We start from the raw sequence: 14,889 nt of genomic DNA, 5'->3' as shown, positions 1-14,889 counted from the left end.
GAGGCAGGACTTGAAGTTGTCTTTGAAACTACAGTCTGGTATAGTTTGAAATGTCTGTTGGAGGCAGAGGGGAAGAACTGGGCAGTGGACCAGGATTTATTTGCAGAGACCTTTTGTTTTGAGTCATTCAGCTGAGTACCATTTTGTGTAAAAATATGCATGCAAATTAATGCTGATTGGAAGGGAATTTCCATGCATCCTCGATGACACGCTAAATGAGGTCAACGTGAGTACCATTAATACAATGAATAAGATGACACTAACTTGAGTGAAGCGCTCAAAGCATCCTCGCTTTCTCTTGGCTTTCTTGTTTGTCCTGTTCAGCCCCAGGGAGCCTCTGCAGTGTAGCACCAGCAGCCCCTGTAGGGGACAGATCTCATGATTCAAATAGACAGTGAGTAGCTCAGTGGTCTCCTCACTTGTCAGAAGTCGCCACAGTGTTACTGCCTCTTCTGGGTGGCAAGCTGTGCGCTCTCAGTGGAGGAGCCATTCCTTGGCAGGGTGCTGCTGTGGGTACCTGCCCTCTGCTTGGCTGGCCAAGACCCCACTGGGGCAGAGTGTTTCCTTCAGTTCCTCTCTGATGCTTCCTGCCCAGCAGAAGGTAAGGCTGGTCTCTGTCAGAGGACCTGTATTTGCCATCTGGAAGTGCACCTTTGGGGGAGTGTTTCAAGGGAACAGTTCTTTAAGGGGCTAAGTACAAACCTTCCCTTTGGCAGCAGGTTTTGGATGCATGAACAGAGCAGTTACTGACCCCAAATATCTTGCTCATCAGGGCACTTTCTTGCCCTTCCTCCTTCATGCCTATGTTTTAAATGGACTTTCCTTTCACTGGCAAGAGATGGAGAAGCTGTGCAAAATGAGACATCCAGCACCGCACTGGGCACTGTTGGGCCTTTTTCTCCAGGCTTGTCACTGCTTATGGAGGAGCATTCATATTAATTTAAAAAAAGAGGTATATTAATCTTTGAATAGCTTCTGTAGGTGCTGCTTATACAAAGCATTTCAAACAGAAGAATAGACAAAGGAATTTCACAAAGGATTGTCTGCAGGACTGAAAGAAACATAGGTCCCTAAGCACCTGGAGAGCTTTTGCTTTCCCATCTGCTGCAGCTCTGGCAGCATGCAGGTCAAATGCAGCAGAGAGTGGAGCACTGTGTTAACTGTGCACTGCCCTCAGTCCCCAGGCTGGAGAGTCCCTCAGCATTACTTGGGGCATGTCCCAGGTCTGGCAGACGTTCTCCCTGTGTGCACACCACACATCTGCATGCCAGTGTGCCCAGCTTGAAGGGAGCCCACACTGAGAAAAAACCAGGCAAGTGTGTGGGCAAGGCACTGAAAAATGGTGTGTGCAATGCTCTGCATTTGTGTGTCACATATGTGACACGTATCACAAAGGCAATAGGTCCTAAACAGAGTCTACTGGCAGGGCAGAAAATCCCCAATATGATCTGAGCAAGGATAAATTACTGGATTAGATCCCTTTTATCTATGGGGTCACACTTCACAATGCCTACTCCTCTCACAAAATGAGTCCATTAAGCCTAGTAATGGACATAACCAATGTTTATTTGTACTGTAGTTAATGGCTGTGCATAAGTGATCCCATTTACACAAAATCAAGGCAAAGAATCCAGGTATGTTCCAGTGACTCTCAGGACTAGGGAGTCATTACTTTTACACTCTCTGTTATTATCTGTTCACTAGTATTTTCTTGCAGAGTAAGTCTCAGACAACATCCTCTAAATCAGGCCTGTGAAGCACAACAGATTTATGCCTGCTGAAAGAAAATAGTACAGGGTACTCTGCTATTAATATGTAAAATCTGGAGATGAAGTCACATCTGTATGATGATTTATTTTGGTGGACCACATGTTCTTAAATCCCGGCCTTGCTCTTTTAAACTATCAAGTCTGTCATAAATATTTGATGATGAACAAGCTTATAAAAGCTAAATGCAAAACATGAATAGAGGGAGAGCAAATGTGTTATTTAACTTTTAATTAATTACCAGCACCTTACACTAAAGCCCATCTTCTGTAAGAGGCAAAATTAGTAACAAATTTCTTCCTCACTGTAACCTGATCTAAATGATCAGTATTGCATTTATTTGTATTTTTTAAAGGAAAAGGATAAATTGTCTAGAAACAAGAGAACCAGGAAACAAGAAACAAGGTAGAACAGTCTGGTTTTATTACCATATGTAATCAAAAGCTTTTATTTCCTATTCTCTCCTCCTTTTTCTTTTCCTTTCCTGCCTTTTTTTTCTTTTACAACCGACATTAAGTTGTGAATCACATGTTAGGGGGATGTGGAAATGAAGGGAAACTGGTGACATCACAATACTTTACAACTTTACAACAAATGAGAATCTGAGTTTGTTGCATCTACGAGTGTATAGCAAGGGTGGAAAGCAAAGGCACACATAGGTTCATGAATCCCTCAAAGCAGAGAGGGTGGAAGAGAACTGGGGTTGGGAAAGGATGAAAACAGAAGACCCACTGAATACAAAATAAACATTTCAAGGTCAACCCAGTAACTGTGTGTACTTTGTGAAGGCAGATCGCTGCACAAGCTGTTGCCATGATTATCCATCTCTGTGTTTTGGGAGAATGTTTTGAGGGATAATATCAAGGGAACCCTGCTTCGGGGGTTGGAGCTTGGTAAAAAGGTAAAAAGGTGTTGAGTTGGCTATTTTTTTTTTAAATTACCTTGCTACCTACTGTTTTCAAAGGGTTTTCAGTTTGTTTTTATTAAAACAACAACATTGCTTTGGATACAGATCTATCTACTCCAGTCTGCATAGTTCACTACGGGTGAACAAAACTGTTTCATAAAAGAAGCCATGATGAAATGAAAGAACATGCAAGCACCCTTGTTACACACTTTGGTGTAGACCATCCAGACCTTGTTTATACCATCGATAAGCTAGTGGACTTAAAATCTGTCTTTTCAATCATTCTGAAACAAAACCAAAACCCTGAAAAACAAATGGAAGTATAAAATTTTAAAAAACAAATTGAAACAGAAACAACCACCTTACTCAAACATACTGTTCAGTAGATATATATATATATATATATAAAAAGCTTAGAAGCGATCCCCATCATTTTTCTACAGTATGTTGACACAGTTATTGTAACAGATTAAAAACACAGCTACGTTTTGCATAAACTGAAAGACTGGAAAGGAACTTACACACCTGCGCGCGCACACACACGCACACACCTGTGCGCACGCACACTCCCACACTAGCTACATGCACAGTCACACAAAAGAAACAAAGGAAAAAAAAAAACCCACGTTTTTCCCCAAAGAAGTATATGCAGCATCCTTCTGGAGCAGCAGGTAGCTACAGCAGGAGCCTGCCTGCCTGTCCTAGCTCCGTGTGCCCTGCCTGCTGCAGGGTGTGCGGCTGGGCTTTCTGCAGGGCTTGGCCCCTCTCACCCGTGCTGTCCCCAGGCAGGGGATGTACCAGCTCCATGGACAAGGGTGTTAGTCATTTTCCTGCTGCCAGTGAGAACGATCTCCACGCTGACATGCTGTAAAGGGGGAGCGGGAGGTGGGGGAAAGCAGAACCCCCAGCATGGTGCCTTGGGAGCATCACCACCAGTGGGTGGTTATGAGAGAGGACTTGGCACAGCTAGAAAGTCAAATTTGGAGGGTATGGTGCTAGCCTAATTTCTTTAGGGATGTGGGGTTATGAAAATAACCACCACATTCTTCTTTCAATGTCTTTACTCCAGTTTTTGAAGGGGCTTGGAGGAGGAAGGATCAATAAATATTTGCATTACTCAAAGGGGAAAAAGAAAAAGGTTTTACATACTACAGCTCACAAATATACACAACTGAGGGTGTAAGGCACAAATTTACATGTGGAAGATAACAGGCTATTCACAGATATATTCCCACGAAAAACCCGTGTGATAAGACCATAATTTATGCATGGTAACAGCCGGCATATTAGCTAGTTCACACTGTTTGAGGATTTTGTTTGCCGTCTCACATGCAAGGTGAAATGAGATGGCACATCACAAGCTGGTGCCTTCACAGAAAGTATTAGCTACTGACAAAGCCATGTTGATAGCAATGGTGCACAGATGTGCAGCTTTTAATTTTCTCTTGCAGCTGCTTTAGAAGTTATGAACTTGCGGTATTTGTTGCTGTCTTAGGTCAGAGGCCCAGCCAGCTAATTAGCTGAGAGACTTAAATAGATATCCCCTTTTTAGTTCAGCTAACCAGGCAGTCCAGGCGCAAAGTTCAGAAATCCAGCTCCAACTTATCTAACTCAGTGAATTTCTTGGAAAAATAAAAGAGTTCTAGTTACTCCAGTTAATGGGTTTCACGTTAAATAGGTATAACTTTCAAGGTACTTCTCTGAAAAGCTGCTCACAGGATGATAATGTAGGTCAGCTCCTTAAGAAAAACGAAAGTTGAACAATAAATAAGAGGAGTTACTTGTGTTAACAGTCACGTGTTATTCGTTAAAAGAGAAGGGTAGCAGAAATCTATGACATAGTTTGCCCAAGCTGGCATTTAACTGCTATGACCAAATGACTGTAACACTGAAGGGCATCATTTCACAGTACCTGCTAGTGGTAAACCTCTGCCATTGTTAAGTCAGAGTTAGCTTTATCAATTGATTTTTTTTTTCTTCCTTTTTTAAAAGTTTTTTCCTTTTTTTTTTTTTTTTTTTTTTTACATTTGTATGTTTTTTTACATGTGTTTTGCTTTTCAGAGCGCTCTTTACCAGTTCAGGAATGCGCTGTGCAGTTAGGGGCAGGGGGTGAAATGTCACAGTCATTTTCACCTGTGTGCTTTTGGCTCAATGTTTTTGATGGAGGGTTAGTCTTTTGAGCAAAGAACTGGCAGGCTGTGAGGGTGAATCCTGCAGTTGCAAACCTTCAACCATGGGTCATATGGCTCGGGTTTAAAAAAATATTCCACTTTTCCCAGAGAGCAGAAATCCAACACATCTTCAGCTTGCAACAACCGTCTTCTCAGAGGAGCGAGTGATAACAGTTGCAGAACACTGGCTTTCAAGGGCAACTTCTGCTTAATTGCCATCCTCCTCCCACTCCCCCTTCCCCTCTGATTATGTACACGCATCATTGGGCTTCATGGATGTGGAGAGCGGAGCAAAGGAAGGTTTGGGAGGTACGTCTGGCTTTAGCGAGGGCGTGCGTTTCAAGCCTGACCTCGTCAGGGAGTTGTAGGCAGTGAGGCTCGGCTGCCGGGACACAGTCACAGCCTGTGCCTGGGCAGCATGGACCTGTATGGAGTCCACTCGCTGCGGGGCTGGTGGCGGGTTGTCACCCCGGCCGAAGCTCTGATTGCGGGACAGGTGCGATGAGTTGGAGGAGTTAGTGTTGTTTCTTTTGAGGGTTGATGCCTGATGACTTCTCGTGAGTGAGTTTGTGGGGTAGCTTCTCTTGTAGTCCACGTTGTAAGCAGAGGAGTGCATCTCCAGCCGCTTGCTCAGCCCGCTCTGTGACAGCGAGGTGCCCGGGGGCCCCAGGGAAGCCTCCCGCTGGGGGACTTTTGGTGGCATGCTGTCGAGATTTTCCACCAGGTTAACTCCATGGCTGGGGCTTTTGCTACTGAGGTGGTCCTTGATAGTTTTGTACTCAAGGGTGGCATTCTGGTCCTCCACAGACATCTGAGCTCCATCGCTCATTTTTGGCTGGTCAACATACTCGTGCTGGTAGCCTTGCTGGGCTATGGGCAGGACAACAACACTGGGGATGTGGCTGGGAGAAGCCCTGAGCGGCAGGTCAGTTGGTATCACTGGTGAGGCCATCGAAGGGATGTCTTTTGTGCAGGCATTGATGAGGTTCTGGTTTCTCTCCCATTCCCTACTGCCTCGTCTGGGCTTTCTCTTCTGCTGCAGGGTTGGGGTGGACTCCGGGGTTGGCAGGGCAGCCAGGTCCAGATGGTGCTGGTCAGCTTTGATCAGCATCTTGGCAGTGCTGCCTGGGGTAGCCAGCTTGCCATTGTGCATCAGAGGCGTGAGGATAGCTTCAGGCTTTGGCTCCTTGGACTGAGCATCCCCAAAGAGGCCACTGAGCTTGGAAACACTGCTCATGGAGCCGCGGCGGGAGTGGGTGAGCTCCTTCTCCTTCCTCTGAACGGCAGCCATGTCTCTGCGGCGGTGGTCGCAGATGCAGTACACTACGATTCCCGAAAACACAGCCCCCATGACAAAAGCAAGAATAACAGCAATGGCCAACAGGGTGACTGGCACCAGCTGATCATGACCTTTCAGGTAACTCTCCCGAATCACTCCTGCAATAGACAGCATACAGAGATTAAACAAACTGAAGACAAAGGAGGAGCAGGGAGGGGGGGGGGGGGGGGAGGCTACTTATCATTAACTACTTTATTCAAAGATGTGCCCCTGGGAGGTTGCTTTGTGTTTTGCAGGGGGATTTTGTTTATCAGCTTGTTCAAATTTGGAGACATACTCTACCTGCCAGCTACATCATCCATGTATAGACTTCGGCTTTCAGTACAGCTTTCAGATCTGGAGCTGAAGACTACAAAGTTCAGGAGTCGAAAGGGAATTTACTAGCAGGACAAGTACAATTGTTTTGAAATCCTGGCCCTGGCCAATTCACACTGACTTCAGCAGACCTTTTAGCTCTCCTCTGACATACTACTCATTCCTCAGCTTCCTCTTTCTGATCTCTCCTAGGCTAATACCATCTTATTTTTACTATGGTAAGTCATTGATATTCAAAAGCTTTTAAATGGAGGAGAGGAGATAGAATCTTGGTGAATACCAGAGAAGTGTATCCCATATTGTTTGAGGCTTCTTTCTCTGCTCTTCATTCTGTTATCTTTGTCATGTGTTTTATAAGTCAGTGTCACATGCCTGGGCTTCAGGAGGAGGCTTGAGTAACTAAAGATAGAGCACAATGTTGAAATTTATTGAGCCTGCTAGGTGACTGTCCTTGCTATTTGAATTTTAAAAGCTCTCTCTTTTCTGAACACATGAATAGGTTGATGTCTGTGCTGAAGCCTATGCTTTCTGTTCTAAAAGACCTGACCTTGTGCCTCATCCTGTGGTCAGAGTCACTGTCAAATCCTACTTGGCCATCCAAGCACCCACTGTCTGAGGAGGCACCTTTGGCAGAGCGCACCTCCTCCACTTGAAGTCCCTAATGCAGCATTAATGAATACCTTAAATTTCCAAAGTAAGCTTTTTTCCTGATATGGGCACCAAGCCAGCAGCACTAATGAAACACAAGCAAAAAGCCTGTAATTTTTTGTTGTTGTTGTTGCTTGTTTGACTTTTTTTTCTAATTTCTGGTTTTGTTCTCACTGTTTACAAAGAGCAGCCACAGTTTGACAAGGAACTGAAGGAATATCTCTCCCACCTCTTCTTCTAGAAAGGGCCCAAGTGCCAGGGGATTAAAAGCTCCACATGCTCAAAGAAAATGTAATAGTTGTCCTTATTTCGGGAGAGATAGAAAGGCAGAAAATACAACTCCAAGGCTCTCCTGAGACTTTGTGAAGGTACAAAACTTTCACCTTGCTAAGCAACTCCTAAAATAAGGTTTTTTCATGTTTTTGGCACAGAAGGTAATTACAATCCAGAATCAGAACCAAACTATGTTAAAAGAATATTAAAAAGTTGCCACTGTCTCACAGAAGCCTTTGATAATTATTCTGGCCAAATTGTTCCCATTTTTCTGTCCCAAGTTGATTGCAGCATTTAGGCAGACAAGAGATATTTGCATACAAGAGATGAACTTTATATTTAAAAGCAAAACAGCTCTTGAAATCATAAGCACCTGCATGTGACATCACAGCTGGGTGCCACAGAAATTATTGTGCTGTGACAATACAAAGGATTATGATTTCACAAGGAGAATAAATAGCAAGAGCAGATGATCACTTAAGAAAATATGATCCAGCATTCACATAAATGTCCTAATAGTAAAATGTAAGGGCAGGAAAGTAAAACTCAGAAAACAATATATAATTAGAAACAATCTTCAAATTAACTGTTTCAAAGAGAACTCTCTTTTAAAGCGCAGAAGCTTCTTCAGAGGCATCAGCACTTAACAAGAAGCAGTAAAACCTTATTCTGTAATTTAAATGCATGTACAAAATTGCTGTATGTAGAAGAATAGTCTAGTGGTTACAGCACAGTCAGCAGGAACTATATTTCACTGCAAAGGTGTTGGTCTCCTGTGATCCTTCACCTGCTGATATTTGCATCCTAGACTCTGCAGCATTTTGTGGCCAAATTTATTTACGCTTGTAAAACTTTTTGCAGAGATTAACCAGAGAATCAGATAAAGAGTCTTAAATGGATGGGAAGAATGAAGTTAGGAAAACCTTCACCTTAAAAAGTCTCATTTAATGGCTTTCTGTGCACAAACTTCTCAGGCATGTCCCTTTGAGCACTTATCCAATGTGTTTTGCATGGAAAAAACTCAAAATCTCTGCTCAGTGCCTACCTAAGGGTGTAAGTACCTACAGTCAAAGCCCAAAAGCATGGGTTCATGACAGGAAAGTCATATCTTACTAACTTAATATTCTTCACTGAAAGGATGGTCAGTAATTGAAACAAGCTGTCTATGGAAGTGGTAGGATCATCATCCCTGAAAATGTCCAAAAAGCATGTCAATGTGCTACCTGGGGACATGGTTTAGAAGAGATCACGGTGGTGCTAGGTTAAAGGTAGAACTTGATGATCCCAGAGGTCTTTTCCAACCTAAATTGTTCTGTGATACTATAATTCTAATATTTTTTTATATATAGACTGGGAGCAAGAGGCTGGAGTGCAGCTGTGCTAAGGGAAATGGCATTTTTGGTTAATGGCAAGCTAAATATGACTCAGCCATAATGGTGGGAAAAAGGGCCATGGGAAAAGGGCCCTTTTCCATGGTGGGAAAATGGCCAACCATATAAAAATATTGGAATGTGTCAACATTCCAACACGCAAAAATGATGGAAAGACTACAGGGCATCAGTGATGAAGTGTGGCTTAAAATAATTGGTTTGTTCAGCTTAGAGTAGACTTCATTGCTACCTAAAACTTCCTCATGACTGGGAGTTCAGGGGGAAAGTGCTGTCACCTCTCTCAGGTATCTGGTGACAGGATGCAAGGGGAATACCTTAAAACTCACGTCCACGCCTGAAATTTCTGCTGGCTGAGGGAAATTTCAAGCTCTGCACTCTCAGTCCTCTGCTTTAGGCTAAGTCCTACTCTATGAGTGCTAGCCTTAAGCACAAACCTGCATCACTGCATGAAAAAGCAACGTAAAATCTTCAGCTTTAGGTTACCAGGAGATATCAAAACATTAGCACTCACATGACAAAATTACTGCACAGTCCAGACTGCATGACCCTTTGTGTTCATGAAAGGGGTAGCTGAAATGATGTTGTGCACACTGCTGTTGTTTTACATGCAGAAATTTATGAGTCTCTTAAAATATCCTAATTCCAGCTCTTTCCTCTTGAACTCAAACCTTCCTGATGTTTATTATGTTTCCTACACTAAAGGATATTTCACATTAGTGCCTTTTCTCTAGGCGGGCACATCTTCTCTGGAAACAAAGTCAGTTTAATGATATCATTTATTTCTTATCAGGGATCTCTTCCATGTGTCATTAGTCATACAAACAATCCCACTAACTACAATGTGAATTAAAAAAAAACAAACGGGCAAGGTTTGACCCTTCATCAGTGTACATGGAATAGATAAAAAACTAAGTAATAAAAAAGTAGGAGAAATGCTCAGCATCCTACTGTCATGACCACAGTATGGGTGGGGGTGGTCCGGAATTTAACATGATATATCAGCCTATAGGCTGATAATTGCAGTTGAGGTCCATCAACATGTCAAACCTTAACATCAGCAGTAACTGCACAGAGGGATGACTAAGGAAGTGTGTGATCCCAACCATGTCAAGTGTGAGGCAAACTCTTCATGTCGCTTTACAGACTGTATTCTGTGTGCTTTTACCTAGGCCTGCAATTCTTAAAGAACATCACAGCCCACATGGCAAGTCCAGCATCCTTCATTTGCACTCGTTGTTCAAGGAATTAAAATGAAGAAGAAAATAATCAGAAAAATGTAGGGCATACATTTTTGAAAGGCAAGTAAAATATTTGGACTCCCAGGCTTGAGGAAATACCTGTTATTGAAAAATTTTACATTTATTTATTATCTGACATACTTTTAAGACATCATGTACTGGAAAACTGAATGGGCTGGCTTCATAGAACCAGTAAAATATGTCTGATATAAGTGTCCCCATATTAAAACATCTTAATTAATAATAAAATTATTATTCTATATTAAATACATTTAAAATATTATGTCCAGCACTTTACTGTTTGTAATATATCATTTGCAAAAGTGAAAAGACATTACTTATTTTATTTTATGTGGTCTGAATCTACATCCCAGACTATTTTCTCTAGTGCATTGAGACCTATCACCTTGGATAACAACAAACTGTTATTTTGAAAGGGATAGTTTTGACAGAACTATCTGTATTAACATTGTACTCCAAAGTTGGGTGGTGGTAAAAAGAAAAGTAAACCTGAAAATGTTACAAAGAAATAGATGACATCAAATATTTGCATTTTAAGGATGAGATCTTACATGTTGTGTCACTAATGCCCCAAACATTCTGACATTTACTGACCTCCCTGGACACTTCTTTTTAAGCTCTCTCCTTTAGAAATCCCAGTTGGGCTTACAAGTTTCAAGGTCCTCCTACATGTGATGTAATATTATTTCTGGCTACTAAAAGTGACAGTCTAGTCACCTGATATTCTCCTTTTCCATGGCTATTTTGATTCCCATAGACAACCTGATCCTTCCTCCTCCATTAACTTTCTGTAATTTCATCCCATGTCCTTTTGTCTGCATCTCCTAACATTGCCATTCATTTTCTCAGTCAGTATACCCTGCACTGTAACAGTCTGGAACATGCAAAATCACCTCTTCTCACTCATCTAATGAGAGAGAAGACCTGATATGGTATTGTGTTGTACTGCTATGCATAATTGATTCCTTCTTCCAGCAAAACCTCTAGCTAAGGTACACAGTTTGGGCTGGCTGGTTGGTTAAGAGGACTGAAAAATGTTTCCAGACCTTCAAGTGATTCAACTCTGAAATGAGCTAGGACATGTATAAATTCCATGATACAGCATTGATCTAGTTAAAGGTAGTTGTTACTAATGAGCAAGGAGATATTACATTTTATATCAATAATACATATACTATAGTTAAAGTTATGGGAGATGGGAAAGGCAGACTTGTGATATGTCTCTGGGTAAGAATAATACAGAAAAGACCAGAGGTTATGCAAAGATATAGATCTCCTGTATGCTAGACTATCATAAGCAGGAAAGTGAGGCTCCCTCTTTTCACCAATTAACAAATCATTCAGGATTTTGGACAGTACCTATGCTAAAAAAACAAGTTAAAAAGCAAGATGTGTATGAAAATACTGATGAAGCTGTTCTGGAGATGCTCTGCTCTTTCTAATTGTAATAGAAAAGAAATTCCAAGGGCAGCAATGTAATTAAAATGAAAAAATCACAAAGGGATTAGGTTCATTCTAAGGAATATATTGCATGAGCATAACTGAATAAGAATAATGAATATCAACACAAAAAACTTCATCAAAGGAGGACAGATAAAGGATGACATGGAGACTGAACTAGTTACTCCTTTTCCTGCTGCTATTAAAAAAAAAAACAAATCCCCACTCTGATCTGTAATCAGAAATGTAAGAAAGTTAGGGATTAAGTATGAACCATGATAGAAAAAAGAGGTAAATCTACTTAGATACCAGACATTTTAAAATTGTCTTAAGGAATTTGTCCCCCATGGCTCAAGGAGCTAGCCAAAGCAATTTTTAGACATTGTATGCTATCTTGGACAACGGTGGGGGAAGTACAAGCATAAAGAGCTCTGGAAAAGGACAAGTGTATTACATGCCTTTGAGAATAGCCAAATGGAGGACAAAACACAGACCTACCAGTAAAATCTTTCAAAGGGGGGTGGCTCTAGAACAAGTAATAAAGCAATCAATTTAATGAGCACCCAAAGAATAAAGTAATTAAAAAGGGAAAAAAAAAAAAAAAAAACAAAGCAAATTTTCCAGAAGTAAATTACGTTAAACAAGACAAGCTTCCTCTCTTGGCAGGGTAAACAGCTTACTTTTTGTAGGGAAGGAGTAAGTATGACAGCCATTGACTTCTCTAAAGCCTTTGACTTATCTTCTCAGAAGTAAATGAAAGCAAGCTAAAACCTGCTAAAAAGCTGTTGAAAAGTGCTGATCAAAGGTCTCCCTGGAAAGAGATCTGAAGTAAGGTGTTGGTCTCAGGAGAACAGCAATTAAAACAGGCATCTGCAGAAAGGAGACCTCGACTCCAGAGGCCCAGAAAAAGCTCTGTATCCTTTTAGCATGTACAGCATAAAAAGAAACATCTCATGATGAAGCCTAAATTTCCTTGTCTCACCTGTGATCCCTGTGTGACATGAATGGCAGGACATCAAGAAAAGCCCCACAGTCACATTCCTTTCAGTCTAAGTTCTGGTGTATGCTTTGCAGTGAGTACAAACTGAAATTGCAGCTTATAACCCCCACAACTCATTAATAATGAAAACAAGCAGCAAATCATTCCCCATTTGAATAGCTTGATGACTTTTAGTGATACAAGAGTTTGGATGCTGCCCTCTTCCACAAGCAAGCTGAAGCTGGTAAGAATAACTCTCGGGACAGACAGTGATACCTGGCCTGCCACTGCAAGCTCCTGTGTGTGAATAACAGCTACCTGTCCTGAAAAGTGACACCTTCCAGTCTGAGCACTGCAGTTTGTTGCAGTGTGGAGACAAAGAAATGATTTATGGCAGGCAGAGGTGTGTCCTGGGAAATGGGAAGACTACATGCCAACAAGCACCACAATCGCTCTGTGATCAGATCCACAGGGAACTGTCATTGTCTGTCTTTCCAAAGTTGACTGCAACAGTTGGTAAAGTAACAACCCAAAATGGTGACACACATGAAACTTGAAACACCAAAGTGGGAAATGAAGAATGATGTTTTGGAAGGGAAATGAGGGAATAACTATCAGGAAATATGGTAATATTTATCTCCAGACCACACACTAAGAGCAGTTAAGGCATGAGTGTCATCGCGGTGTTAAGTGTCACCTCTCTAGCTAAATGGGAATAAGCCCACATCCATCTCCAATAGCTACAAAATCATTTGAGACTTTCCACTGAACAAGCCATTGTTCCAGAAAAGCACAATGATTTCTTTACCATTGTTATCTAAGGGGAAAACTCAGCAGTTAATTTCATTCTTCAGTGCAAGCTTCTCTGTAGGATGTACATCTCCCTCACCTTAGGCTTGCAAGAAACATTGGTGGAAAACCTCATTATGAATAGAGGTTTTTATGGGCTTCAGAATATCTTTTTAAAGTACCACTGAAAAGGTTTTCAACATGTGTCTCCAGGTGTTAGAAATGTATTTACAGGTAGTCTCATGCTGCTAAAAGACTATTTCAGACTGGAAAATCCCTGCAGGTATTAACAAGCTTTCTTCCTCTTTTTTAACTAGCAATCATAATTAAAAAGAAAAAAAAACAAACCTCCAGAAAACAACCAAACAAAAAAATCTCCAGACAAATTTAGACTGAACTCTGAGATTTCAGTGTCAGAAAAACAGAAGAATGATCAAAGTCTACCATGCATTTCTGAGATGTTATCTCATGTTTTCCTGAAGGAATAATTTGAAGATTTTATATAAACCAATCATACTATTATCCCAAGGACTTGGTGTTTGCCACTTTAATGGAATTGCTGTGTTGAAAACAGTGAGAACACCTTTTCTTCATCTTTTTTCTGGCTGCCAGGACTCATAGTGCTGGCTCAGTGCAACACTAACCAGTACCCATTCTTCTGGACTCCTGGTGTCACCAGCTAGGAAAAAGCCCAGCACAAACATTCATAGTTAAAGCTGCTGGAAAATGCTTTCCCCTGCCTTCCCTCTCAGTAAAACTGTATAGTTGACTTGTAAAGGTCTACAACTCTAAAGCTTTGCATGACTGTGTTGAGAAAAGCAATCCATCTTTCATACTCTATCCTAGGGCTCTCAAAGCCAGCTGCCTGAGCTAGTAGTCTGGGGTATCCAGCAAGGAAAATGTGGGTGCATGAAGTTGGAAAGAGAATGAATTTATTTAAGAAAAAACCTTCAGTTACAAAAAGCCTGGGGATCATTGGAGGTATGAGAAGAAATCATACTTCAGAACTATGAAAAAAAAATCAATAAATAATGTGACTGAAGTAACCTGCAACAAAGCTTTGAAAACTACCTAAGCAATCTGATCAGCTCTAGTGGCCTCTGTTAGGGTTTTCTGTTCCCTTATCAGATCTATTTCAGAAACAATCCCTCCAGAACAAGTTTATCAACTGATCTTTAACAGTGGCTTAATTTCTTCTTTCAGCTGGTTCATCATTTTATCATTTCTCTCCACTTTCCATTAATGATTGCCAACATGACTATAGAAAAAAGATGGTTGTAATTTACAAAAGGAAGGGAGATCAACATGTCCATATGATATAACTTGTGACTCTTGAAGCAACATTTTAAGAATGGATTTTGATTATCTGGTTTTAGTTTGATTATGAGCCCCCAATCCAATTTTTCTGCATGCTACAGTGGCCATACAAAATTCATACCATGGCCTTGTGAATTGGCACTTGAGAATTTTGAAACAAGGAATTATTATAGATGGAAATCACAAAAGCTGAACCAGAAAATTCATGCTCAGGCAATTTTCACCCCCAGTGGAGTGAAGGAGAGACAAGACTGAAAAAGACTGGAATAGGAAGGTCATAAAGCTTTTTAATTG

General features: G+C 41.3%; 1 protein-coding gene across 6 annotated transcripts in view; it reads right to left on the bottom strand.

Annotated features, from left to right (window-relative positions):
• Positions 1-2,168: 2,168 nt before the first annotated feature.
• The window catches only part of SEMA6A (semaphorin 6A), a 118,493-nt gene continuing 105,772 nt past the window's right edge, over positions 2,169-14,889 (bottom strand). For all 6 annotated transcript variants that reach the window (XM_054652605.2, XM_077171168.1, XM_077171169.1 and 3 more), the window contains one exon: positions 2,169-6,282. In XM_054652605.2, coding sequence (XP_054508580.2) covers positions 5,093-6,282 — 1,190 coding nt within the window. In that variant the 3' untranslated portion in view covers positions 2,169-5,092. The remainder of the gene's footprint in view (positions 6,283-14,889) is intronic.

Source organism: Agelaius phoeniceus, chromosome Z, assembly GCF_051311805.1.
Source record: "Agelaius phoeniceus isolate bAgePho1 chromosome Z, bAgePho1.hap1, whole genome shotgun sequence".
Lineage (NCBI taxonomy): Eukaryota > Metazoa > Chordata > Aves > Passeriformes > Icteridae > Agelaius > Agelaius phoeniceus.
Note: the sequence above shows the minus strand (reverse complement) of the source record. Positions and strands in the feature narration are given on the sequence as shown.